The 26717-nt window shown below is 46.6% G+C and overlaps 1 protein-coding gene across 5 annotated transcripts in view; it reads left to right on the forward strand.

Moving 5' to 3' along the window:
• HSPG2 (heparan sulfate proteoglycan 2) overlaps nt 1–26717 on the forward strand; it is a 223502-nt gene that overhangs the window by 165056 nt on the left and 31729 nt on the right. For all 5 annotated transcript variants that reach the window (XM_083453544.1, XM_083453540.1, XM_083453541.1 and 2 more), the window contains 19 exons: nt 591–742; nt 3208–3337; nt 3484–3635; nt 5612–5750; nt 6471–6625; nt 7612–7747; nt 8477–8628; nt 8955–9093; nt 10299–10450; nt 11521–11659; nt 13664–13815; nt 15097–15235; nt 15329–15469; nt 17208–17342; nt 18623–18804; nt 19759–19951; nt 22278–22457; nt 25042–25302; nt 26060–26237. In XM_083453544.1, coding sequence (XP_083309670.1) covers nt 591–742; nt 3208–3337; nt 3484–3635; nt 5612–5750; nt 6471–6625; nt 7612–7747; nt 8477–8628; nt 8955–9093; nt 10299–10450; nt 11521–11659; nt 13664–13815; nt 15097–15235; nt 15329–15469; nt 17208–17342; nt 18623–18804; nt 19759–19951; nt 22278–22457; nt 25042–25302; nt 26060–26237 — 3007 coding nt within the window. The remainder of the gene's footprint in view (nt 1–590; nt 743–3207; nt 3338–3483; nt 3636–5611; nt 5751–6470; nt 6626–7611; nt 7748–8476; nt 8629–8954; nt 9094–10298; nt 10451–11520; nt 11660–13663; nt 13816–15096; nt 15236–15328; nt 15470–17207; nt 17343–18622; nt 18805–19758; nt 19952–22277; nt 22458–25041; nt 25303–26059; nt 26238–26717) is intronic.

Consider the following 26717-nt stretch of genomic DNA (forward strand, 5'->3'; position numbering starts at 1 on the left):
TTAAGCGTTTAATTTCTCCTGTTGTGGTTATCATCCTTGGCTGCCAGTCTCTGGAGCACCCTCGGAAAAGGTACCCTCCACCCTTCAACCGAGGGTGCCACCTTGCTGCATCAGGTCCTGGGAGGTTGGGGGGCAATGGGCCACCTGCCAGTGTGGGGTCCATGTACCAGACCATGCCATCCCTTGATGCCGGTCCTGTCCTGGTCTTTAGCGTTTTGGAGAGGACTGCATCTCCATGGCAGAGCAACTGCTTGGCATGCAGAAGGCTCCAGGTTAAGTTCTCTGTCAGGTGGGGTTGCGAAGAGACTCCCTGCCTGAATCCCCGGAGAAGCATTGCTGCCAGCCAGTGCATGCAGCACTGAGCTAAAGGGAACAAAGGTCTTCCTGCAATCTTTTTAAAAGCAAGCCTTCATTCACAATCCTGAGGACTAGAATCTTGCTGGGGTTTTTATGGAAAGGGCCTTAGCTCCATGGAGCTTTGCATGGAGAAGGTCCCAAGTCCAGTTGCTGGCAGAATCTCCAGGTAGGGTTTGAGAAAACTCTGTCTCTATATAAGGCAGCTTCTTCTCTTCCTCCCGCTGAACTCCCAGCCTCAGGAATCACCCCTCCGCTGAGGATCGAGTCTCCATCGCCCTCCATTGTGGAAGGACAGACCTTGGACTTGAACTGTGTCGTGGCAGGACAGGCAGGTGCCACAATCACATGGTACAAGCGTGGCGGGACCCTGCCAGCCAATCACCAGGTATGTAGGCAGTGCGGTCTGGGGACTTGAGTTGGCGATTCTTCCTTGCCCCTCTCTTTCCTGGCCTTGCTGGCTGGCCAGCAGTAAAACTTGGCATGCAGAAGAACCCAGGTTCAGTCGCCAGGTAAGGATGGTAGGAAGCAATTTCCCATGCTTCTTGGACAGGTACTTTTTTGCTGATATAGGAAAGGCCTCCATCTCTATTGGCATTCTGCCGGTTTTGAAGGCACATCTGTTTAGACAGCCATTCCCTATTGACCCAAGTCTGCTATTTTAATGGGATTGTTTTGCGTGGCGAGTTCCCGACCCTCCCAGGTGGAAATAATCACACAATTATTAAGGTTAATGGGCTAAAAAAGGCCACAACTTTATTGGTTACAGGTGATGAGCGGTATTGGCTTAGGCATTGGTCCTAACTGACTATATCCGACTCCAGCCTATCCGCTTGAAGTCCGGGAAGGGTTAACTACCAGTAGGGGGAGCCCTACTGATGCACATCAACTACGAACTCCCTCCGGGGTCAGCGATAGGGGGCGTGCCTTAGGCCCTAACCTCCCTAGACTTTGGACGGGGCCACGCCCCCCTGAATCCTTTAACGGTCTACCCTGAGGGGCAGGTGATGGCGCTACCCCCCCTCTTCCATCTACAGAACTATACCAATGCCTAACTGCCAATACCCAGAAAGTCATTACGATTTGCTACGAGGTAGGCGAAAACCAAGTGGCTGGTGCCAATTTGCCAAGTGGAAAAAATTCCTACCAGGCCCCTCAACGGCGACCAACCAAGGTCCATAGCAAGGTCAAAGGACAAAAACCTTATAGGGCAGGAGGGTGGGAAAAACAGGAACAGCTGGCGGGCGGCAAAGAGGGAGGGCCGCATCCTGCCTATATAGGGCATGCCACGCCCCCGAACCAGCCGATTCGCCAGCTAGGGGGTGATGCAGCTGGGAATCCCCCCAATCACGTGGAGGGGCCATGAAGCCCGCAACCCCACCTCCTCCTTAAGACGGAAGGGGCTTTATTGCACGGTGTAACCACGGCCATTAAATTTGCAATGATTAAGGCGACTGATTGCACATTTTAACTGCGGTGTATTTTTAAAAGATGGTTTCGCATTTTAACAATATTGCACGATTGGTTTTTATGTTCTGCAAACCACTTAGAAGCCATCCGAGAGTTATGCAGTCTTGAGCCAGTGTTGCATAGTGTTTAGTGTGTCAGACTAGGACCTGGGAGAGACCAGGGAGAGACTAGGACCTGGGAGAGACCATGAAGCTCCCTGCGTGTGACCTTGGGCCACAGTCACTCACTCTCAGCCTAACCCACCTCACAGGGTTGTTGTGGTGATTAAATGAGAAAGGGGAGAACCATGTACACCACCCTGAGCTCCTTGGAGAAAAAGGTGATATATAAATTCTGTGCATGCAACCAGCAAACGAACTTCTGTTTGGAGGAACCAAAGAGGGCCTTTGCCCTGGGCACATAAGCCCAGAAACCCCTTGCCCCAGCAGACTCGGGCAGCCACTTCCCAGAGAGCATTTAGACTCCTGGGAGCTTTATTCTGGTAGAATAAATGGCCTGCTTATTTCTCGAGCCTTCTCTGAAGGCAGTGTGGTGCAGTGGTTAGAGTGCGGGGATGGGTGGAGCCTCAAGTCCAGGCCCTGAATCTTAACACAGTTTTGGAAGAAGCCGGGGAAATCACTGTAGAAATGAAGAGGGTGCAACAGTCCTTCTGGTATGCAGGTTGAGAGCCTCCCTGCCTGCAGACTGTCTCACCAGAGTGCTGCATGCTCCGGTTATCTCCCGCTGGGGCTACTGCAATGTGCTCTATGTGGGGCTACCTTTGAAGGTGACCTGGAAACTACAACTAATCCAGAATGCGGCATCTAGACTGGTGACTGGGAGCGGCCGCTGAGACCACATAACACCGGTCTTGAAAGACCTACATTGGCTCCCAGTATGTTTCCGAGCACAATTCAAAGTGTTGGTGCTGACCTTTAAAGCCTTAAATGGCCTCAGCCCAGTATACCTGAAGGAGCATCTCCAGCCCTATCATTCAGCCCAGAGACTGAGGTCCAGCTCTGAGGGCCTTCTGGCGGTTCCCTCGCTGCGAGAAGTTTGGTTAAAGGGAATCAGGCAGAGAGCCTTCTCGGTAGTGGCGCCCGCCCTGTGGAACGCCCTCCCGTCAGATGTCAAGGAAATAAACAACTACCTGACTTTTAGAAGACATCTGAAGGCGGCCCTGTTTAGGGAAGTTTTTAATGTTTAATGTTTTGTTGTGTTTTTAATATTCTTTTGGGAGCTGCCCAGAGCGGCTGGGGAAAACCCAGCCAGATGGTTGGGGTATAAATTATTATTATTATTATTATTATTATTATTATTATTAAATTATCATGTAAATGAATAAATAAATACTATTGAGAGAGATGATGATTATAATAAGCCTGCTTCTCCCACCGTTCCCAGATCTCTGGCTCTCACCTGCGCATCCCACAAGCCTCCACAGCTGACTCGGGTGAATACATCTGCCACGTCAACCTGGACTCCATCGTCAGAGAAGCCTCTGTCATTGTCTCTGGCACCAGATCCTCCTCCAGTAAGCATCGCCCCCTGCAGGAAGGGAGGGGAAACATAAACAGGGTGGGCTGGGGTAATGGGAGCAAACCTGCCATTCTTTGACGCCGACCAGCTGGTTGGCTTGGCCTTCCTTCACCTGTCTCTCTCTCCACCTGGCTCTGCCAGCTTTAGACATCACCCCCTCCATGAGGATCGAGGCCTCATCCCCCCACGTTGCCGAGGGACAAACCTTGGAGCTGGACTGCATCATCGCCCACCAAGATCAGGCCACAGTCACGTGGTACAGGCGTGGAGGAGCCCTCCCGGCCAACCACCAGGTATGGGGCGCCTACCCAGTTTCCCCCTGGCATTTGCCCCGAGTGCCAAGTCTTGAGCATTCCCAGTTCAAGATCTCCAAGCAGGGCTGGGAATGTCCCCTGGAGAGTTGCTTCCGCCCAGTGCAGTCAGTACTGAGCTAGATGCAACAAGAGGCCCGACTTGGCATAAGGCAGCTTTTGATTTTGCTATTTAAGTCAACCCTACTTTTGCAACACTTTGGAACTCCCTGCCTCTTGAGATCATGCACATCCCTCTGCTGCATTTTTTTTGACACCTGCCAAAAACATTCTCATTTGCTTCATTTTTTTCATTTCACTATTATTATATAAATTTATTTATTTGGTTTTTCAAATTAAAGTTTTACAATCACCTATCCAACTTACATGGGACGCAGGTGGCGCTGTGGGTAAAAGCCTCAGCGCCTAGGGCTTGCCGATCGAAAGGTCGGTGGTTCGAATCCCTGCAGCGGGGTGCGCTCCCGTGTTCGGTCCCAGCGCCTGCCAACCTAGCAGTTCGAAAGCACTCCCGGGTGCAAGTAGATAAATAGGCACCGCTTACTAGCGGGAAGGTAAACGGCGTTTCCGTGTGCGGCTCTGGCTCGCCAGTGCAGCGATGTCACGCTGGCCACGTGACCCGGAAGTGTCTCCGGACAGCGCTGGCCCCCGGCCTCTTGAGTGAGATGGGCGCACAACCCTAGAGTCTGTCAAGACTGGCCCAAACGGGCAGGGGTACCTTTACCTTTATCCAACTTACAACATAAAAACAACATTCCAAGGAATCTCCCGGACTTCCCTCCTCCCCATTGTGGGTCCTATTGTTAATCATTTCCTCCTGCATCTTTTATAATAATCCAAACCTTTTACATCTCCATTGAATCCAAAATTCACCATTAACCTACAAGTGTCATTCCAATCCTACTTACGATTTTAACTGTTTACAATGATTTCTAAGATAAATTATACATTTCCCCCATTCCTTATTAAAATTTTAGTCTTCCTGATTTCTAATTCTTCAGGTCATTTTTGCCATTTCGGCATAATCCAGCCTTTTTCAACCTGTGGGTCCCCAGATGTTGTTGAAGTACAATTCCCATCACCCCTAGCTAGCAAGGCCAGAGCTCAGGGATGATGGGAGTTGTAGTCCAACAACATCTGGGGACCCACAGGTTAATCCATCAATTTAATGCTGAATTTTTCATTTCACTTTTAACTTGTATACTGCCTTTGTATATTACTATGCACAAGGTGGCTTACAAGCTGAAGAAACAACAAAATAGACCGCAAAGATCGCACATGATTGCATCTGATCCAATACGTTCTAGTTTTGATAAGCCTGTCTGAATTTTAACCTGTTTCAGTATTTTAATCTGTTTTAAACTGTTGCTGTAAATGTTCTCGACCTTATTGTTTTATCTTTTTGTGACCCGCTTCCAGGTTTATTTCTTAGACTCAAATAAACCATGAGGACGAGGTGTATTCTTTTTTTTAAAAAAAGGGCATAAACCATTGCAGTTAGGGCATGTGCTTTGCATGCAGAGGATCCTAGTTCAGAACCTGGCCGCATCTCCTGGTAATAATAATAATAATAATAATAATAATAATAATAATAATAATAATAATAAATTTTATTAATACCCTGCCCTCCCCAGCCAAGACCAGGCTCAGAGCAGCTAACACCAGATATAAAACAATTGATTGAAATACAACTTAAAAAACAAGATTAAAATACAACATTAAAATGCAGCCTCCTTTCAGTAGAAACTCAAATCAAAAACTTTTGGTAGGACTGGGAGAGTCTCCCCAGGGGGCTGCTGGTGGTCAGTGCAGTCAGTACAGAGCTAGATGGACCCAGGTGTTGGGGGCTGATGGGAGTTGTAGTCCAAAACACCTGGAAGGCCCTGGGTTGAGATTATCTTAGCCAGACTAAAAACTCACACGGTTAACGAATATGCCTTTAAATTGGAAACAACTTCCAGGCCTTCGGATCCCGCTTGCGGCTGGTGAAAGTCTCTCCGGCGGATTCTGGCGAGTACGTCTGCCGCGTCAGCCGCGATCCTGCCACCCAGGAGGCCTCGGTCTTTGTCACCATCCAGCAGGGCGGCGCAGGCTCCTTCCGTAAGTCCAACAAAGGCTCAGTGGCAGAGCACCTGCTTGGCATGCAGAAGGTCCCAGGTTCCCCATTGGCAACATCTCCGGGTAGGGTTGGGAAAAGGCTCCCTGCTGGAGGGCCACTGCCAGTCAGTGTAGACATTATTGAGTTAGTTTGATCACTGAAAGGTAAAGGGGGGATGTGGGTGGTGTTGTGGTCTAAACCACTGAGCCTCTTGGGCTTACCAATCAGAAGGTTGGTGGTTTGAATCCCTGCAGTGGGGTGACATCCCATTGCTCTGTCCCATCTCCTGCCAACCTTCGAAAGCACACCAGTGCAAGTAGATAAATAGGTACCGCTGCGGCAGGAAGGTAAACAGCATTTCCGTGCGCTCTGGCACTCGATCACGGTGTCTGTTGTGCCAGAAGCGGTTTAGTCCTGCTGGCCACATGACCCGGAAAGCTGTCTGTGGACAAACGCCAGCTTCCTCGGCCTGAAAGCGAGATGAGCGCCGCAACCCCAGTTGCCTTTGACTGGACTTAACCGTCCAGGGGCCTTTTACCTTTTAGTTCAGTGGGTCTTTGGGCTGATCCAGCAGGCAGGCTCATCTTACGCATTGAGCCTCCTCAGAGTAGACCCACTTAAGTTAACAAACATAAACAGACCTTAGGGTCATCCATTTCAGCCCCTTGACTCTGAAATGACACAATTACTCTCGCCCTTCCCTCTTTTACTTGGCAACGCAGCCGCCGGTGTGACTCCCCCAGTACGGATTGAGTCTTCTTCCACCTCCCCCACTGAGGGCCACACGCTGGACCTGAAGTGCATCGTGGCAGGACCTGCTTCGCAAGCCAGAGTCACGTGGTACAGACGAGGAGGTGCACTCCCTGCCGGTCACCAGGTATGGATTCAAGAGGCCTTGGGAGCAAGAGCTGGTACTCCAATGTTGTCAGGGGCTGGACTGAGGAGGAATGGTGGGAGCCTCCGCCTCCCTTCTCCTGAACCTTCCCAAGAACAGGAGGACAGTATAGATTTAGATCAGTGGTTTGCAGAAGGGCATAGCTCAGAGGCTGCAGAGGGCAGAAGCTGGGAATTACTGGAAGAGGAACAGCAGAAAGAATCAGCAGCACCAAGGGAGGGACAGCTGACAGACTCAGTGTCCTTAGAAAGCATTCCTGACCCTCCTCCGAGGACTAGGCGTGCATTGAGAGTAGGAGAACAGAAAACTCAGAGGCAGAAATCCCCGATTAGCCCACGCAGGGGTGATGTAGAATAGGAGAGATGTAGAGGTGTGGGACTTTACTTGGAGCAACGGCATTTCTAGAGATACACCGCCTTCCTTTGTCTCTCGCTGTGATAATTGAATAAATTAATTGATAAGAACTCTTCTTTTCTTTTCTTTTTACGGGGCGCGGGTAGCGCTGTGGGTTAAACCACAGAGCCTAGGACTTGCCAATCAGAAGGTTGGCGGTTTGAATCCCCATGACGGGGTGAGCTCCCGTTGCTCAGCCCCTGCTCCTGCCAACCTAGCAGTTCAAAAGCACAACAAAGTGCAAGTAGATAAATAGGTACCACTCCGGCAGGAAGGTAAACAGCATTTCCGTGCGCTGCCAGAAGCGGCTTAGTCATGCTGGCCACATGACCTGGAAGACCTGGAAGCTCCCTCTGCCAATAAAGCGAGATGAGCGCCGCAACCCCAGAGTGGGCCACGACTGGATCTAATGGTCAGGGGTCCCTTTTCCTTTACCTTTACTTCTTTTTTTATCTGCTTCTCTGCTGCCACCGGGGGAGGGATCTGCTTCCCCGAAGCCTGACAAATCTGCAAGATCACCCCCAAACACACACCCTCTCATCCAAACTTGTTCCTCTCTCTTTCTCTCCTCCAAGGTCTCTGGCTCCATCCTGCGTATCCCACAGGCTTCAGCTGCGGACTCCGGGGAATATGTTTGCCGCGTCACCAACGGGACAGCCGTCCACGAAGCCTCCCTCATCATCACCATTCAGGGCGGCCCGGGCTCCTACTGTAAGTCTCCATTCTTTTTTAAAAAAATCTATTTATGCTTTTCACTAGTTTTACAATCATTTCAAAACTTGACTTCCTTCCCCATCTTTCTGCAGTTCCTTAAATTTATTTTTAATACCTTCAGCATATCCAAATTAACTCAATTTGCTCATTTATTCATCTAGTTAAATATATACTCTTACGAAACTGCAGGTTATTACAATAATCCTGCCAATGTTCTTATCTGTTTGCGATTCATCTGTAAATATTCCATAAACCATTTCCATTATTTTATAAAAAGCTTGTTATCTTGATTTCTTATTTTTCCGGTAAGTTTCACCATTTCTGCATATTCCATAAGTTTTTTTTATCCATTCTTGCTTTTCTGGGATTTCTGCTTCTTTCCATTTTGGGGCGAGTAACATTCTTGCATCTGTAGTCGCGTACATGAATAAGTTTCTGTACAGTTTAGGTAGTTCCGTCCCTATAATTCCCGACCTCTGTTCGAAAACCTCCCAACGAAAGAAAGCTGAACGGCTCTTACCTTCAGAAAGATGTTTTGAATTGCTAAAACAGAAAGAAATTTTGAATGTTTGGTCAGGGTCTCCTTTCTTGTTTGAGTTTGGGAGGGGTGAGGAGAACGTGTGATTTCCATCAGTGAGTGGGCAACTTGGCAAAAGCTTTCTCTGCAGGAAACTAACAAATTCTCTCCCTTTCCCCACCTCTCTCTGACTCCTCTGGCTTCTCCAGCTGTGGGCGTCACCCCTCCAATACGGATCGAGACCTCCTCTGCGTCCATTGTGGAGGGGCAGTCAGTGGACCTGAACTGCCTGGTGGCGGGTCAGTCGCAGCCAAGGGTCATGTGGTACAAGCGAGGTGGCGCCTTGCCCCTCAACAGCCAGGTAAGGGGGGACGGACTTGGATCTCTTGGGTCAGGATGAATAATGGGGCAGAGGAAGGAGGGTGAATCGCATTGGACTGGAGGGTTCCTCCCATACTCCGCCAAGAAGCCAGGAGTGCAGTTTAACCCGGAGAGAGCATTTGGAGTAAGGAACCCAAGACCAAGGGATGGGAACGTTGTGGCTCTCCAGTTATTGCTGGACTCGAACTCACATCACCACTGACCACGCTGGCTGGGGCTAATGGGAGTTAGAGTCCAGCAACACCCAGAGGGCCACAGTTTCTCCACCTTCCGCCTCCTGATCATTTTCTCTCTCCCTTTGAGCAGATCCTTGGATCTCGCCTCAGGATCTTGCAGGCCTCAGCAGCCGACTCGGGTGAATACATCTGCTATGTGAACGACGGCGACAGTCCACTGGAGGCCTCCGTTATTGTCTCCATCCCCGGGAGCTCCGGTTCCGCTTTTTGTACGTAGCCTGAGAAGCAGAACCCTGCCAGGGGCAAAGGTCCTGCAGGGAGAGGCGCTTGGGCCCCCAAATTGCAAATCGCCCCTTCAGATTTGGGAAAAACCACCTCACCGCTCTCCAGACTTTGAGGGTTGGTGACAGGTTGTGTGTTTCTGCAAAACACCCTCTGCGCATGTCCAAGCTTGAGAACTGATGGTGGAAATAGGGACATTATTATTATTATTATTATTAATTTTCAAAATTATTACAAATCAAACCAAATTACTTCAATTTAATTTAATTTCTTAAAATCACGTTTCCCACTCCTGTTGCAAACATATGTCAATCATTTCCACCCGTAGCCTCATCATCTCTTATTTCATATCCAATTGATCCTTCTCTTGTCCTTAGTCTATTCTTGCAGCTGCCCACATTCTTCCCCTCCTTGCAAACAGTGCCTCCGTTACATATTATAAATATAAAATCCATTTCATGTGTGCAGTCCTTCATTTACATTGCTGTTTCAGACCTGGTGTGCTGGGAGAATTAATTACTATCTTCCATTCTTCAGTTCTTTGCACTGTTTACTTTGATGGGACAAGGTCACATTCCATTCCTTCCACTGTTGACCAACTAGCGTACGAGCTGCGGCCATAAATAACATGTACAATCTCCGCCATTAAAATCCCGCTCTGGAGTTCTTCCTCAACACACAGTTAAAACAAAGTCTTTTCTCAATTTCTGCCTCTTGCCAGATCTATTCCGCAGCCGTTCCTTCTTCGTGCTCTGCCTTGCTCCCTCGCACTCCTGGTCCAAGTGGAAATAGGGACCCCACACTCCATGACACACAAACGGTTAAGCCAACCTTAGCTTGGAGGGGACGGGGATCTTTGGGGTGGAGCAGCACAGCTCGCCCAGAATACCTGTTGAGCAGAGATACACATACACACCAGAGACCCAGTGTGGTGTAGTGATTAAGAGCGATGGACTCGTAATCTGGTGAACCGGGTTTGCGTCTCCGCTCCTCCACATGCAGCTGCTGGGTGACCTTGGTCTAGTCACACTTTTCTGAAGTCTCTCAGCCCCACTCACCTCACAGAGTGTTTGTTGTGGGGGAGGAAGGGAAAGGAGAATGTTAGCCGCTTTGAGACTCTTTCGGGTAGTGATAAAGCGGGATATCAAATCCAAACTCTTCTCTTCTTCTTCTTCTTCTTTCGCTCCCACAGCCTCTGGCATCGTTCCACCCGTGAGGATCGAGTCTTCATCCTCATCCCTGGCAGAGGGACAGACCTTGGAGCTCAACTGCCTTGTTGCTGGTCAAGTGCAGCCCAAAGTCACCTGGTACAAAAGAGGGGGACCCCTCCCAGCCAACCACCAGGTACATGCGCTCCCCCCTGGTCCTTTCTGTTGGGATAATTCAGACTGGAAATTCCCAGGTGTCAAAAAAGGCTGTTTATGTATGCCACAACTGTGGCCCGTGTTTTGTTAGCCCCAAAATGGAAAACGAGCGAGGTCCCAGCCAAAGAGGAATGGCAACTTAAGCTGACAGAGTATGCACAACTTGCAGACTTAACGTATTGAATAAGAGAACAAGAATACAGTGGTACCTCGGGTTACATACGCTTCAGGTTACACACTCCGCTAACCCAGAAATAGTGCTTCAGGTTAAGAACTTTGCTTCAGGATAAGAACAGAAATCGGGCTCTGGCGGCGCAGCGGCAGCAGGAGGCCCCATTAGCTAAAGTGGTGCTTCAGGTTAAGAACAGTTTCAGGTTAAGAACGGACCTCAGGAACGAATTAAGTACTTAAGCCGAGGTACCACTGTATACGTTTGAAGAAGATTGGAAAACATTTATTGAATATATTAGAAATAATTGGGTACGGCTGAAAATGCTGGCAGCATTAAGATAAATTCAACAGTGTAAAAGAGTTTTGGTGGATGCAATACAGTGGTACCTCGGGTTATAGACGCTTCAGGTTACAGACTCCGCTAACCCAGAAATAGTACTTCGGGTTAAGAATTTTGCTTCAGAATGAGAACATAAATCGTGCGGCGGCAGCGGAAGGCCTCATTAGCTAAAGTGGTACCTCAATTTAAGAACAGTTTCAGGTTAAAAATGGACCTCTAGAACGAATTAAGTTCGTAACCTGAGGTACCACTGTAATGGAATACTGAATGGTATAGTTTATGTAAAATATGCAGGGATTTATGTTATGCAAAGTGAAGCATGGAAAGAGAAGAAGGGAAGTCATTGATATTTTTTAAGGATGTAAAATGAGTATTTTAAATCGTAAAACAGAAAATTTAATAAAAATTATATACAAAGAAAAAGAAAGAAACTAGCATTTCCCTGCATTGCAGGGGTTTGGACTTGATAACCCTTTGGGTCCCTTCCAATGCCACGATTCTTCGGTCTCCCAATTCCTCTTTCTCCCCCCGCCCCCCAGGTCTCCGGCACCCGCCTCCGCATCCCACAAGTCTCCTCTGCCAATTCCGGAGAGTACGTCTGCCGCGTGAGCAGCGCCGCTGTCACTCAGGAGGCTGCGCTGGTGGTCACCATCCAAGACGGCGAGAGCCCTTCCCATCGTGAGTCCCCTCCAGCGTAGGCTGAGACCCCCCTCCCTCTTCTAGGCCCTAAATTTGTGCTGATCTAGGCAGCCTTGAGAATATTTGCTGGGGACCCTCATTGCTTTAAGGGAATGGCTCCCAAAGTGGGTGGTATCTCCCGGGGGGGGGATTACCTAGGGGGCAGGTGCTAAGAAGCAAGCAGGTGGAGGCAGGGTCTCCAAATGTGTCAGTCACTTATGTATGATTGACCAATCCGGAACCTCAATTGAAACACCTTTCTTCCTTCATATTTAAAACTTCAAAAGAGGTGTGGGAAAAGGAGACATCAGGGCAGATAGATTATCAAAGCTGGGTGGGTGGAGGAATATGGGAGAAAAGTACGTTGAAAATGTTATCCGTAAGAATAAAAGAAAAGTATTAAGAATAAGTTTAGAGATGGTGTTTAACACCAGGCAGATTAAATCAAATAAACAAGGAATATTCTGTGTTATGTTGGAGGGGATGCCAGTAAACAGGGAATTATGTTCACATGTGGTGGGGGTGTAAATATGTAAAATGGCAAAGGGTGTTTAAGGAGATAACAGAAATCACTGGGTTAAAGCTAACCAGAAGTCCAGAGGTAGCATTATTATCCATTTACGATGGGGTGGAAGGTTCACAGGCTATGAAGGGCTTGCTCACAAATGTATTGATAGCCGCACAAAGGGGCAAGTAGAAAATAAAATGGAAGAACAGTATAAAGATGTGTGTGGGATATTGATGATAAATTAACATGTGCCATTAAGGTAAGATGGGGAATATGCAGGAGATATGATTTTGAGGAGATATGGAAGGTGTTTGTAGAATTTGTACTGTTAAAATGGAAAGGGGTCAAACTATCGCAGGAGGTGTTGAAATTCTGGGAGGTTGCATAGTTACAATGGAATGCTCTCAGTGGTGGGGCACATTTTTATTCTGCTTTATTTATGATAATTACTTTTCCGAAATAAATAAAAAATTAAAGCATTACCACTCTTACCACACTCAAAACTGTTTCCTTTGGCTGCTTTTGCTTGTGTTTACCATTCGGAGTTGTCAGAATATAAGCCAGGTACTGGTAACAGCTGTTGATTTTATGGCAAGGTAGCTGCCTTTCATCTGTGGTCAGCGAAGGCTTGTCCATGTTTGTTAAGGAGCCACATAGAAATAATTATATCCTATGAATTTGCCTCGCAAGACGAAATTAATTCGTTCTGCGAGTTTTTTCGTCTTGTGAATTTTTCGTCTTGCGAAGCACGGTTTCCCATAGGAAATGCATTGATGGTTTCCCATAGGAATGCATTGACGGTTTTAAGAAAAAGGCGCAAGATGTTTTCGTCTTGCGAAGCAAGCCCATAAGGAAATTCGTCTTGCGAAGCAACTCAAAAAACAAAAAACTCTTTCGTCTTGCGAGTTTTTCGTCTTGCGAGGCATTCGTCTTGCGAGGTACCACTGTATTTTGTTTTGCTTGGTAAGAACGTGCAAAAATTATTTTTCGTGCACTATCTGGCATTGCAGTTAATCATCTGTCTCGGATTAATTACATTCAATAGCTGGATTTTGAATGCTTGTGCAATTAATCGCTGCTGCATTGAATTTTATTGTGCTGTTATTTTTATTAACACAGTGGTGTCTAAACTTTTTTCAAAGAGGGCCAGATTTGATGAAGTGACCAGAGTTGTTGAGCTTTTTATAGGGTTGGAGTTTTTGAGCTTCTTTTAGGATTGGAGTTGCTGAGGTTTTTTTTTAGGATTTTACCTCAGGAAATAAACTCTCACAGGGGCCGGATTAAACCGACCGGTGGGCCGGATAAGCCCCCGAAACGTACTTTGAACGTGTCTACCTTAGCGGGTCGTGCAAACCACTCTTCTGAATGATGCTTTTTAGCGGGTAGGGTAGAGGGTACAAAGGGGTGAGTTTATGGAACCAAGGGAACAAACAAACAAACAAAAAGTTTGGGAACTGTTGATCTTAAACTCCTGCTTTCTCCCCACATTCTTGCAGCTTCAGACACGGTTTCCCCTCTGAAGATTGAGTCTTCGTCACCCTCCGCTGTTGAAGGGCAGACCTTGGATCTCACCTGCACTGCCCCAGGCCAGCCCCAGGCCATATTCACGTGGTACCGGCGAGAGGGACCCCTGCCTGTCGGCCACCGGGTAGGGAGACAGCCTGGCCCAGAAGGCCTCTTTGGGCAGTGGGGGGACGGCAGTGTCCAGATTCATGTGGGGCACAAGCACTGAGGGTAACAGGGAGCGTTGGCACCTTTCTTGGGCACGAGACGCCAGGAAGATGCTCGCAAAGAGAGAACTTGCCTTTAGCTGTGACTGCAGGAGGGTTGGACTCAATGACCTCCTCCAAATCTACGATTCTATGCAAAACAACGAGGCACTGGGTGGAGGAATGGAGAAATTTCTAGAACAATAGTGGGATATCAGCTCCGCCCAAGGCATGATGGAGAACAGCAACAACCGGAAAAAGATAGATACAGTGGTGCCTCGGGTTACATACGCTTCAGGTTACAGACTCTGCTAACCCAGAAATAGTACCTCGGGTTAAGAACTTTGCTTCAGGATGAGAACAGAAATCGTGCTCTGGCGGTGCGGCAGCAGCAGGAAGCCCCATTAGCTAAAGTGGTGCTTCAGGTTAAGAACAGTTGCAGGTTAAGTATGGACCTCTGGAATGAATTAAGTACTTAACCTGAGGTACCACTGTATAACATTTTATAAGGACAGGAAGAAACCCCACCGACAGAATAATTGGCACACAGAGGGAGAGCAAGGATATAGATTTGAGTGCCTCGCTTGTAAATTTATAAATCATTTTCATTTAATGCGACAACACAAATACAAGTTATTAATATTGCAATTGTTGTATAAGGGATTGTTATTCTGACTGGAATGTAGTTGAAATACCGTATTTTTTGCTCTATAAGACTCACTTTTTCCCTCCTAAAAAGTAAAGGGAAATGTGTGTGCGTCTTATGGAGCGAATGCAGGCTGCGCAGCTATCCCAGAAGCCAGAACAGCAAGAGGGATTGCTGCTTCCACTGCGCAGCGATCCCTCTTGCTGTTCTGGCTTCTGAGATTCAGAATATTTTTTTTCTTGTTTTCCTCCTCCAAAAACTAGGTGTGTCTTGTGGTCTGGTGCGTCTTATAGAGCGAAAAATACGGTAAATAAGATTTTGGAACGCTGAAATAAAGAAAACCATCAATTCTAGCACACAGGGGGCCACCTAAATGATACAATTCGGCATTTGAACGATTGGTGTTAGTAAATTGGTATTGTTATAATGAGGCTATAATTGGAATGTAATTGAAAATTAATAACAATTTTTTTTTTTTAAATGGTGGGAGAGGAGGTAGGTCAAAGAGACACCAGGAGCCCCCTGTGATGTTCTTGTTTCATGCAGCCCTCTCTCTCTCTCTCGGCACACACAGGTTGTCGGTGGTCGCCTTCGCCTGGTCCAGCTCACCCCAGCTGACTCCGGCGAGTACATCTGCCGTGCGAGTGGTGGAGCTGTCCCGCAAGAGGCTTCCTTGGTGGTCTCTGTCCTTGCCAGCGCCAGCGCCGCCTCCCGTACGTCTAAGGTTCTGGGCTGGATGGGGGGCGGATAGGAGAGATGGGCGGTGTCTTCAGTGGGTCAGCCTCACTCTCGCTCCATCCCCGCAGGCCTCCAGAGTCCTGTCATCTCCATCGACCCCCACAGCACCGCTGTGCGCAAGGGAGCAGACATCTCCTTCAAGTGCCGGCTCCACGATGGCGCTCAGCCCGTCGAGATCTCTTGGAAGCTGCCCAACAACCAGCTGCCAGGTAATAATAATAATATATATATTTTTTATTTATACCCTGCCCTCCCCAGCCAAGGCCTGGCTCAGGGCGGCTAACAAGCAACAATAAAAACAAGTTGAATGAGTACAACTTAAAAACAAAATTAAAATACAACATTAAAATATTGAAACATTAAAATATTAAAATGTAGCCTCATCGCAGGAGGAGAAAGGAAAAGAAAAAAGAAAGAGGGGGAGGGAATCAGATTGGCTCCAAGCCAAAGGCCAGGCGGAACAACTCTGTCTTACAGGCACTGCGGAAAGAAATCAGATCCTGCAGGGCCCTGGTCTCATGAGGCAGAGCGTTCCACCAGGCTGGAGCCAGAGTTGAAAAGGCTGGTTGAAGCTAATCTAACTTTCTTAGGGCCCAGGACCTCTAGGGTGTTGCTATCTATGGACCTTAAGGTCCTCCGTGGGTCATACCAGGAGAGGTGGTCCCGTAGGTACGAGGGTCTTAGGCCGTGAAGGGCTAGGTAGGCAGGCTCGCAATGTCCACCTGGCCCTAGCGTCAGGCTGTAAGAAAGGAAGGAAGTGAAGGGGTGCGGGAGGCTCCTGTCAGCTCAGCTGACAGGCCAGCAACTTTTGGAACGGGTCAGTAGAGCAGCTTGCAGTCACTAAGAACTTGAACCTGAGCTTGCTTATTTCTTCCTCCCTCCTGGTGCATTTTCCTTTTGCGCAACACACACGTACATCCCCATGATCTCCCGACTTGAACCTCCTTTTTCTTTTTTGTAAAATTTATTTATTTGGTTTTTCAAATTAAGATTTTACAATCGTATATCAACATACAGCATAAAAACAAGATTCCACAGAATCCCCTGGACTTCCCTCCTCCCCTTTGTGAGTCCTTTTATTAGTCCGTTCCTCCTGCATCTTTTATAATAATCCAAATCTTTTGCATCTCCATTATTCCCAAAATTCACCATTAAACTACAAGTGTTATTCCAACCCCACAAACGCTTTTAGCTGTTTACAAGGGCTTTTCAGATAGATTATAAGTTTTCCCCATTCCTTATTAGAATTTTGTTCTTCCTGATATCTGATTCTTCCTGTCATTTTTGCATAATCTGCCATTCTTCTCTGGTAGGGACTTTATTTTCTTTCCATCTCTTGGCTAATAGATATGGCAGCTGTGGTCACATACATAAATACAGTGGTGCCCCGCAAGACGAATGCCTCGCAAGACGGAAAACCCGCTAGACGAAAGGGTTTTCCGTTTTGGAGGTGCTTCGCAGGACGAATTTGCTATGGGCTTGCTTCGCAAGACGAAAATGCCTTGCGATTCCTGGGTTTTCCCCCCCTCCCCCCCTTTTTCCCAAGCCCCTAAGCCGCTTGACAGCTGATGGCTAAGCCACTTAACAGCTGATCTAAGCCGCTTATCAGCTGATCTAAGACGCTAATAGCCTTTTAGCAGCTAATCCGCTAATCCCTTAAGCCTTTAATAGCCGCTAATAGCCTTTTAGCAGCTAATCCGCTAATCCCTTAAGCCTTTAATAGCCGCTAATAGCCGCTAAACCGCTAATGGGCTTGCTTCGCAAGACGAAAAAAACCGCAAGACGAAGAGACTCGCGGAATGGATTCTTTTCGTCTTGCGAGGCACCACTGTAGTCTTTTCTGCTCCTTTGGGATTTTGGCACCTAGAATTCTCAATTGATATATAAATGAATAACTAAAAAGGGACAGGCCTGTACAGAGCTCTCTCTCCCACTTCCCCGCTACAGATAACGTGAAGATCAGCCCCAACGGGTCTGTGGTCACCATCTCCAACGCCCAGCCCCAGAACCAGGGGACTTACCGCTGCCTCGCCTCCAACCGATTTGGGATAGCCAACAGTGTGGTCAACCTGATGGTGCATGGTAAGTGGGCATTGTGAAGCGGAGAAAACACCTTGGTTCCTTGAAAATATCAGGGTACTATTACAATGACTTGATTAGTAGTGTCGCCTTAAGCCCGAAGGTGGTGACTTACACAGCACACAGAGCTAGAACAGTTATAGCTAAAAGTGTTCACACTATAAGGTAAAGGTAAAGGGACCCCTGACCATTAGGTCCAGTCGTGACCGACTGTGGGGTTGTGGGGCTCATCTCACTTTATTGGCCGAGGGAGCTGGCGTACAGCTTCCGGATCATGTGGCCAGCAGGACTAAGCCGCTTCTGGCGAACCAGAGCAGCGCATGGAAATGCCGTCTACCTTCCCGCCGGAGCGACATCTATTTATCTACTTGCACTTTGACGTGCTTTCGAACTGCTAGGTTGGCAGTTAATGGATTCTCTTGAAAACATAAAACCAAATAAACGTAAGTCTTATAAGTCTCTGAAAGTCTTTGAAGACTATGCGAGTCTCTGAAAGAAGCAATGGGTCAGATTCTTATCTGGTGAAAACAGGCTGTAAAGCTTTATTTATGGCATCCAACGCTGCCGAAGTAGTTCGCAAACAGACGTTGTGAACAGTGATTCCGGATATTCCTACTGTTTTGTGTTTTATTTCACATTATTTCACCTTGTGTTTTATTTCACATTATTTTGGCATTATAGTTTATGTGCATAGTTCATAATATTTCGAGTTTATTGTAGTTACCATGCATATACAGGTCATTGTTTTAATATTTGTTTATAGTTTATGAAGCATTTCTGTCATTATTATTTGGTTTTATATTTTCAAGAGAATCCATTAAGAGTGCATATTTGGTGACTTTCAGAGATTCATAAGTTTTCTGTTTATGTGATTTCATATATTTCATATTATATAAAGAGTGTCTATTGGTATCATATCATTGTATTTGGTCATCGTGTTGCCTTGGATATTACTGATCAGCTCTTACTGTCAGAAAGTTCTTCCTGGTGTTTCGTCGGAATCTCCTTTTTCGTGGCTTGAAGCCTTTGGTTCGAGTCCTACCCTCCAGAGCAGGAGGAAGCAGCCTGGCTCCCCCAAAACAGCCTGCCCTTCTTAGCCTGACCTCTGGGAGACATTAGATTTAGAAGCAGGAGAACTTCCTTGGAAAGAACGATGCCATTCCTGGGTGCCCAACTGGCATGGATGCCGGTGGAGGCATTGCACACAGCTAGATGGAAGCCAGTCAGTCTGCTCTGCTCTGCTGTGAGGCAGCTTCTCAAGGCTCTCCTCTCCCCACCCGCAGGGCCGCCGACCGTCTCGGTGGTGCCAAAGGGCCCCGTGCAATTGAAGGTGGGCAAATCCATCAGCCTGGACTGCCTGGGGGCAGGTGAGCCCCGGGCCCTGGTGCGCTGGAGCAAGGTGGGCGTCCGGCAGAAGGTGGAACACCAGACCGTGATGCCGCTGGACAGCCGGGCTGTGCTGCAGGTGAGTCGCAGGTGACACATTGTCTGCAGGAGGAGGGGCCTAGTATATATGCACTGGGGATATATGTGGAGCCTCCGGGATCAGGAGCAACGTACCTTAGAGTGTCGGTTTCTGGGGGCTGGGAGCAAGCAGTGGGGAGGCTTCTGTTGCTGGCGGGCTTCCCAGAGGCATCTTGGTGGACCAGATGAGATGGCGATGGCTGCTAGCCACAATGGCTGTGCTCTATGTCCACAGCTAGCAATGCTTCTAAATCCCGGTTGCTAGAAACTGCAGCAGGAAAGTTGTTCTTGGGCCCGAATCCTGCTTGCGGGCATCTGCTTGGCCACTGTGAGAACAGGGGGCTGGGCAAAATGGGACCTTGGCCGGATCTAGCAGGTCTTTTTTTTAAAAAAAAATTCTTTTTATTGAGTTTCTCTTAAGAAAGAAAAAAAAAGAAAAAGATAAAAAACAACAACAAAACAAATCCACAGATTAATAAGCAATATCCGTACATAACACAGAAATGATATTCATTACCGTTTTTGTCCTTTTCCTTAAAACATTATATTTTTAAATATTTAAACCTTTTCCCTACACCTCCCTTGACCTCCTACCCTCCCGTTTTCGGGTTTCTTAATAAGAAGTTCTTTCTTTTTTCCGCAGCTATTAATTGTTATTGGTTTGCGCGTCATAAGACTTATATCAAACCTGCTATAGTTTTTAAGTCTCTGTAGTTACCTTCAATATATACCATAAATTTGTTCCAATCATTAATAATTGGTTTCTAATTTTTTGTGTCATTTTTGCTGACTCAACATACTCATATAATTTTGCTTGCCAATCTCTGATCGGATCTAGCAGGTCTCTTACGTTCTTATGGGCCAAAAAGGGGGCTTGTTTTTGGTCCAAAGACAGCCGTGGCCCCTTCCTCGATTTGAAACACACCCACCCACCCCAATACTGTTTCCGCTCCAGATCTCATCCGCAAAGCTTGAAGATGCTGGCACCTACGTCTGCATGGCGCAGAACCCCCTGGGGACGGCGGAAGCACAGGTGGAATTGCTTGTGGAGGCCATGCATGGGAGACCGGGAGCACCTGAGATTCATGCGAACCCGACGCAGACCGTAGTTGCCGGGCAGACGGCTCAGCTCCACTGTTCTGCCACAGGTAGCCTTTTTCAACCCGAGGTCTGCATTCCCTTGGAGGAATCTCTCCCCCCACCTTGGGGAGGGGAAGGAGCCTTCGTATTCCAATAGTGGCCGTGGTCAGAGGCAACCAGTGGTTAGAGCAGCAGGTGGGACTCTGAGCCTTTGCATAGTCAGTGGGCTTATTTCCTTTTAATTAAACAAGATTTGTATGCCGCTTAACTGTGAATGAAGCCTCTGAGCAGTTTGCGAGGGATGCAGAGTAGCGCACAGAAACATTTGGTAAAAAAATCAGCCTTAGGAACAAGTGTATGTGGCAAGGAGACACAGAAGAGTCTTGATAAATAAAAGATATTATATATAAAAGCCAAATTTGACCCAAAGCAATTATTTAAGGACAGGGGAAGAATAATTGCAGTACAGATAACAGTCCAAGGTGGTAAAATAATAATAGACAGAATAAATGCACCAAATGAGAAAAAATTGGAATTTTATAAAATGTTAAAAGAAAAACTATTTGAATACATGGACCAGAAGATAATACTAATGGGAGATATAAATAGGGTAGTCTCCCTAGATAGGAATAGGACTATAAGAAAAACTGACTCAAAGAAAGGGAGACCACCCACACCTTTCTTCACAGTAGTGGAAAATGTTAACCTGATTGATATACAGTGGTACCTTGGTTTATGAACCTAATCTGTTCCAGAAGTCTGTTCTTAATCCAAAGCGTTCTTAAACCAAGGCGTGCTTTCCCATAACACCGGGCAACTCAATTTACAAATGGAACACACTCAACAGGAAGCAAACATGTTCTTATTCCAAGGCAAAGTTCACAAACCAAAACACCTACTTCCTGGTTTGCGGCGTTCTTAATCCAGGTTGTTCATAAACTAAGCTGATCTTAAACCAAGGTACCACTGTGTGGAGATTTAAACACCCACTGGACAGAGAATTCACGTTCTCTGAACCACATCAGTCCAGTGGAAAAATGGACTTGAGGTGGACGTCTGGAGAATTATCAGTATATGTCAAAAAAGTCGAGATATTACCAAGGACACTTTCGGATCATAACCCAGTATTACTTGAACTAAGAGGAGAAAAAAGCACTCCATTTAGTTGGAGAATAAATGAAGGAATTTTAGATAATCAAATTATTTTTCAAAAATCAGAAAAAGCCCTGTTATAATTTTATACTCGTAAAATCAAATAAAGCTATCTGTGGACAAACGCTGGCTCCCTCGGCCTGAAAGCTGAGATGAGTTCCGCAATCCCATAGTCGCCTTTGACTGGGCTTAACAATCCAGAAATCCTTTACCTATTTTTTTTTTAAAAAAAATATTTATTAAAGTTTTCAATATATTACAAAAGTTAGAAAAAATAAAAAAGAATAATAAAGAAAAAGAGAAAAAAATACAAAATAGAAACAGTTAAAAGCAAATCAGGCTTTCATATATCTTTCATTTACTTGTTTCCCCGACCTCCCCACACCTCCCTTTCTTGCATTCCAGTTCAATTGATTAATTCAGCAAATCCTTTCCCTCTTTAATTTTATCTTAATCCTTTATCTTAACATATTATAGCTTTAAATTATCACCTGTTAATAATCCATTTTTACATATTCCTTAACATTGCTGCTAAAAAATCCCACTTAACTTCAATCCAACATCATTCTAACATTCCTTAATTTTGCAGTGTTTCTGTAAGTAGTCTTTAAATTTCTTCCAATCTTCTTCCACTGACCCTTCTCCCTGGTCTCGGATTCTGCCGGTCATTTCCGTCAATTCCATATAGTCCATCACCTTCATCTGCCATTCTTCCAGAGTGGGTAATTCTTGTGTCTTCCAATACTTCACAATAAGTATTCTTGCTGCCGTTGTAGCATACATAAAGAAAGTTCTATCCTCCTTTAACACCAATTGGCCAACCATGCCCAGGAGAAATGCCTCTGGTTTCTTCAGAAAGGTATATTTAAATACCTTTTTCATTTCATTGTAAATCATCTCCCAGAAAGCCTTAATCCTTGGGCATGTCCACCAAAGGTGCAAAAAAGTACCTTCAGTTTCTTTACATTTCCAGCATTTATTATCGGGCAAATGGTAGATTTTTGCAAGCTTGCCTTTACCTATTTTTTTAACCCTTACACACTGCCTACTGCTAGGCACATTCTGCGTTTCAGGCCCAAGGCAAGGCAGGTTTGCTGGTTCTGGGTTTTTTTGTCCTGTTCATGGAAGCATAGAATTGCATAGAGTTGGAAGGGACCCAAAGGTAATCTCGCCCGACTTCTTGCAGTGCAGGAATCGCAGCTGACCCTAATCCGCAGCTAACCATTGCTATCTCCTTCCCAGGCGACCCCTCTCCGACCATCCACTGGTCCAAGCTGAGGGCCCCCTTGCCCTGGCAGCATCAGATCGTCAACGACACCCTCGTCATCCCCCGGGCGGCCCAGCAGGACTCCGGGCAATACATCTGCAACGCCACCAACAGCGCTGGCTTCACGGAGGCCTTCATCATGCTGGATGTGGAAGGTGAGGGAAGGAGGGAGGGAGCGGGCTGTGATAGGAATTTTATGGTATTAGATATATGGTAATGTTCATAACTGCACATACACAGATCAACACAGGAAGACCAACCTGGAACCATTTTGATTCCTAAACTGACCAAATCCTTTCTCTGCAAGGTTAAACTGGAAAAGCCTCCCCATTGTCTCTTTCCTCACAAATCCTGTCTCAAGGATATGTCTGTTTGAATAAGGTGTGAGCCTGTGACCTGGCCCAGGAAATAAGTATTTTACCACTACAAAAGAATGGCCAGGCTCCCCAGGCAATCCAATCAAGTAACTTGCCAGACAGGAGATAAACTGTAACAGGAGAAAAACAACATTTAAATTTCTGTGATGTAGGTGGGATGTATCTGAGGGGTGGTCTTAGGTTACACCCCTTCTGTGATGTATGCATAATGTTTCTGGGGGTGGTCTTGATCTACAGAATGGGAATTTCAAAAGTCTTTATAAGGCCTTGCACAGCAATTTTGGGGGTCCTCTTCCTCTCCTGCGTGTGAGGGGAGCACCCTGTTGCAACAGATCAATAAAGATCAAGCTTATTAGCTGCTTTGCTTCTCAATATTCTCTGGTTGGCCTCTGTTATTTTCTCCTACCAATAGGGAACCTATGTAAGGACTCTATATGGGCTCTTGGATACCCCATAAGGGAAAAGGGCATATTTTTATTTACAACAGGGCGAAGTTAGGGCATCCTCCTAAGGAACTGGCCCTGTTCCGAGCGCTGCATAATGCTCATCCCACATGGGTGAGAAGCCATTCTTGTAGCGTGACAGCAGCACCTGAACTCTGGAACTCCCTGCCTGTTGACACCTATAAGAGTACTCCTTTTGGTGCCTGCTAAAAACACTTACGTTTAGGAAATTGCCTCTATGGATAAGCAGAACACTGCAGGTATATTAATCTGGTTTTTAATCTCACCATTGATTATCATCCTTTTTGTGTGTTTGTGTTCGTTTAAATATGTTTTAAACTGTATATAACTGATAATTTGATTGTTTTATCCTTTGGTATTTTTTTAAATGTATATAAATCAATTAATAACACCCCAAAAAAGAAAAGAATCCTGAACTGGAGGTGATTTGTTGTTGTTGTTTTTTTTTGAAGGGGTGCAGAGAATTGTAACTCTGTGGGGGTGAGGATAAACTGCTGCTCCCAGGCTTCTTCGCAGGGGTCGATGTGCTTTAAACGTGTGGTTGTTTTGTCAAAGAAGACCCATTTGAATTAATAAACCCAAGTTTACCATTATTCATGTTTATTAACTTGAGTGGTTCTGCTGTTGAGTAGAACGGGCATTACTATTATTAGTAATATTTTAATTGTTGTTTATACCCGTTTTTAACTGACAATTTCATTTTTCATGGTGTCATTCTTTTCTAAAGCGTTTTGATGTTTTCTTCTTGCAATCAAGCAACATATACGTTTTTTGAAATGCAGCACCTAGGGTACCCAAGAGCCCATAGAGAGTCCTTATGTAGGTTCCCTATCAGTAGGAGAAAATAACAGAGGCCAACCGGAGAATATTGAGAAGCAAAGCAGCTAGTAAGCCTGATCTTTATTAAACTGTTGCAACAGGGTCCCCACTCACCACACACAGGAGGAAGGAGGAACCCAGAATATTGGTGTGCAAGCTCTTATATAGAGTTTTGAAAATGCCCACCCTGTAGTCCACCCCCCTGAAACATCATACATACATCACAGAAGGAGGCAGTCTACAGCAGAAATTCTGTCTGCCAGATACCTGATAATGGTCACTGATTGCATTTTCTGGGCAGTCTGGCCATTCTCTTGTGATGGTAAATACTCAGTTCCTGAATCTCTTATGCGTATTGATAGTGTGCTCAGCTTAACAGATACTTGCCAGACTGTATTTGAAAAGGGAGCTGTAAGTCCCTACAGTCCAAAGACAAATAGAAAGATTTTTCCATTTCTTTCCTCCTTGCAGAGAAATATTTGAGGTCACAGTTTAGGCTTTAGGACTGTTTTTCTGGATTGTTTTAGACATGTGGTTTTTATATTTATGTATGTGTTTGCCTGGCACATTTATTTTATATCTTAGACCTTATAATTCTCATAACACTGGTAGGGGACTCTTAATTGCTTTGTTCTGTTGATTCACTGCCAAAGCAAGGGAGGAAGCCATTTCTCCGAAGCCTGACGAAACCTCTTTGATCAAGCAATATATACCGTATTTTTTGCTCTATAAGACGCACCAGACCACAAGACGCACCTAGTTTTTGGAGGAGAAAAACAAGAAAAAAAACATTCTGAATCTCAGAAGCCAGAACAGCAAGAGGGATCACTGTGCAGCGAAAGCAGCGATCGCTCTTGCTGTTCTGGCTTCTGGGATAGCTGTGCAGCCTGCATTCGCTCCATAAGACGCACGCACATTTCCCCTTACTTTTTAGGAGGGAAAAAGTGAGTCTTATAGAGCAAAAAATAAAATGAGTGCTGGAGCCTGTCTGCGGAGAGGCGCCTGGAAACAATACCCTAAAAAAGAGCAGGGGGCTGTTTAACCCGGAGAACTTTCTTCTCTTCTCTCCCCCTTCCCAGCGCCGCCGTACGCCACCACCCTTCCGGACTCGGTGTCGGTGCAGGCGGGCGAGGTGGTGCAGCTGCAGTGCCTGGCTCACGGCACGCCCCCTCTGCGCTATGAGTGGACCAAGGCCAACAGCAGCCTCCCCGGGCACGCCAAGGTGCGCGAGAGCATCCTGCACATCAGCCCGGCCGCCCCCCACGATTCGGGCGCCTACCTCTGCCGCGTGAGCAACCGGGTGGGGTCAGCCGAGGCCGTCGCCCACGTCCGAGTGCAAGGTGAGGACACGGGGAAGGGTCAATGGTGGTGAAGCCGGGAGGGAAAGGGTAGAGGCTGTGGACAAGGTGCTTGTCTGAAGGAAATCCTTTTTCGCTCCGATCCGTGTCGGGCAGATCCACGCCATACATTCAACGCACACTCAAATGCACATGGATTGTCCCAGAGAATCATGGGAGCTGTAGTTTTTTAAGGGTGCCACAAATAACTGTTTGGTGGTGGGTGGGGGGAGAGAATCCCCATGGCACCCAAGAGCCCTACACTTGTGTAATGGCACTCTTCCCCAAATAAGTGCTGAGCAAGTCCTGCTGAGATGAAAACAGTTGTAAGCTTGCTATCAAGCCCAAAACGCAGGACCGCAATACTTCAAGGACCGCCTCTTTCCATATGAGCCTACCTGGACCCTGAGATCATCTTCTGAGGCCCTCCTTCGTGTGCCTCCTTCTCAAGAAATCTGAAGAGTGGCAAAACGAGAACGGGGCCTTCTCTGCAGTGGCTCCCCATTTGTGGAATGCTCTCCCCAGGGAAGTTCACCCGGCGCCTTCATTATACACTTTTAGGCACCAGGCAAAAATATACCTTTTTAACCAGGCCTTTTATTGATTTGATTGACATCCTATACCCTTTTAAAATGTGGCTGATGAGAGAAGCTGATTCCAGACTTGTGGGGCCACCACGGACAAGGCCCCTCTAGGCCCCTCTCGGTGTCTCCAGCAAGAGTCGGGAGCTTCATCCTGTCTTCTTCTTCTCCCCACACAGGTGCAGCTGGAGGACCTCTTTCCATCCAGGTCACCCCACGGAGAGACACGAAAGCTGTGGGGGGCACAGCAGAGTTTGCGTGTTCTGTTGTTTCCGGAGACCCCCGAGCGCGGCTGGAGTGGTCCAAGGAGGATGGGGAGCTGCCTCCTCAACACAGCATCCGCAACGGCGTGCTTCGGTAAGGAGAGCAGATGGTACTGAGCCCAATGGGCCAATTCTGTACGAGGCAGAGTGCATCTGAGAGATGCCGTGGGAAGGATGGCGGGTGAACAGGACTGAGGGGTGTGCCACTGTTGACGGACAGCTGACCAGAGTCCTTTTGGGATATATAGGAACAGAACTACCCAAACTGGACAGAAACTTATTCGTGTATCCTACTACGGCAGCAAGAATGTTACTTGCCTCAAAATGCAAAGAAGCAGAAGTCCCAGCAAAGGAAGAATGGATAAATGGCAAAACTTTTTTTTTTAATAATAATTTTTATTGGTTTTACAAAATAAATCACACACTTATCACAATTAAATTTTGAAATAGAACAAGATTGTTCCAAATCTTAGGACTTCCCTTCTCCGTGGGTCCTTTAAATATCTTAATCAGCTGCATATTATATTTCATCCGAATTCTAGTCCTGCAATATATCCAAAGTCTTTGTAACATT

The sequence above is a fragment of the Podarcis tiliguerta genome, assembly GCF_965153285.1.
Source record: "Podarcis tiliguerta genome assembly, chromosome: 8".
Classification (NCBI taxonomy): Eukaryota; Metazoa; Chordata; class Lepidosauria; order Squamata; family Lacertidae; genus Podarcis; species Podarcis tiliguerta.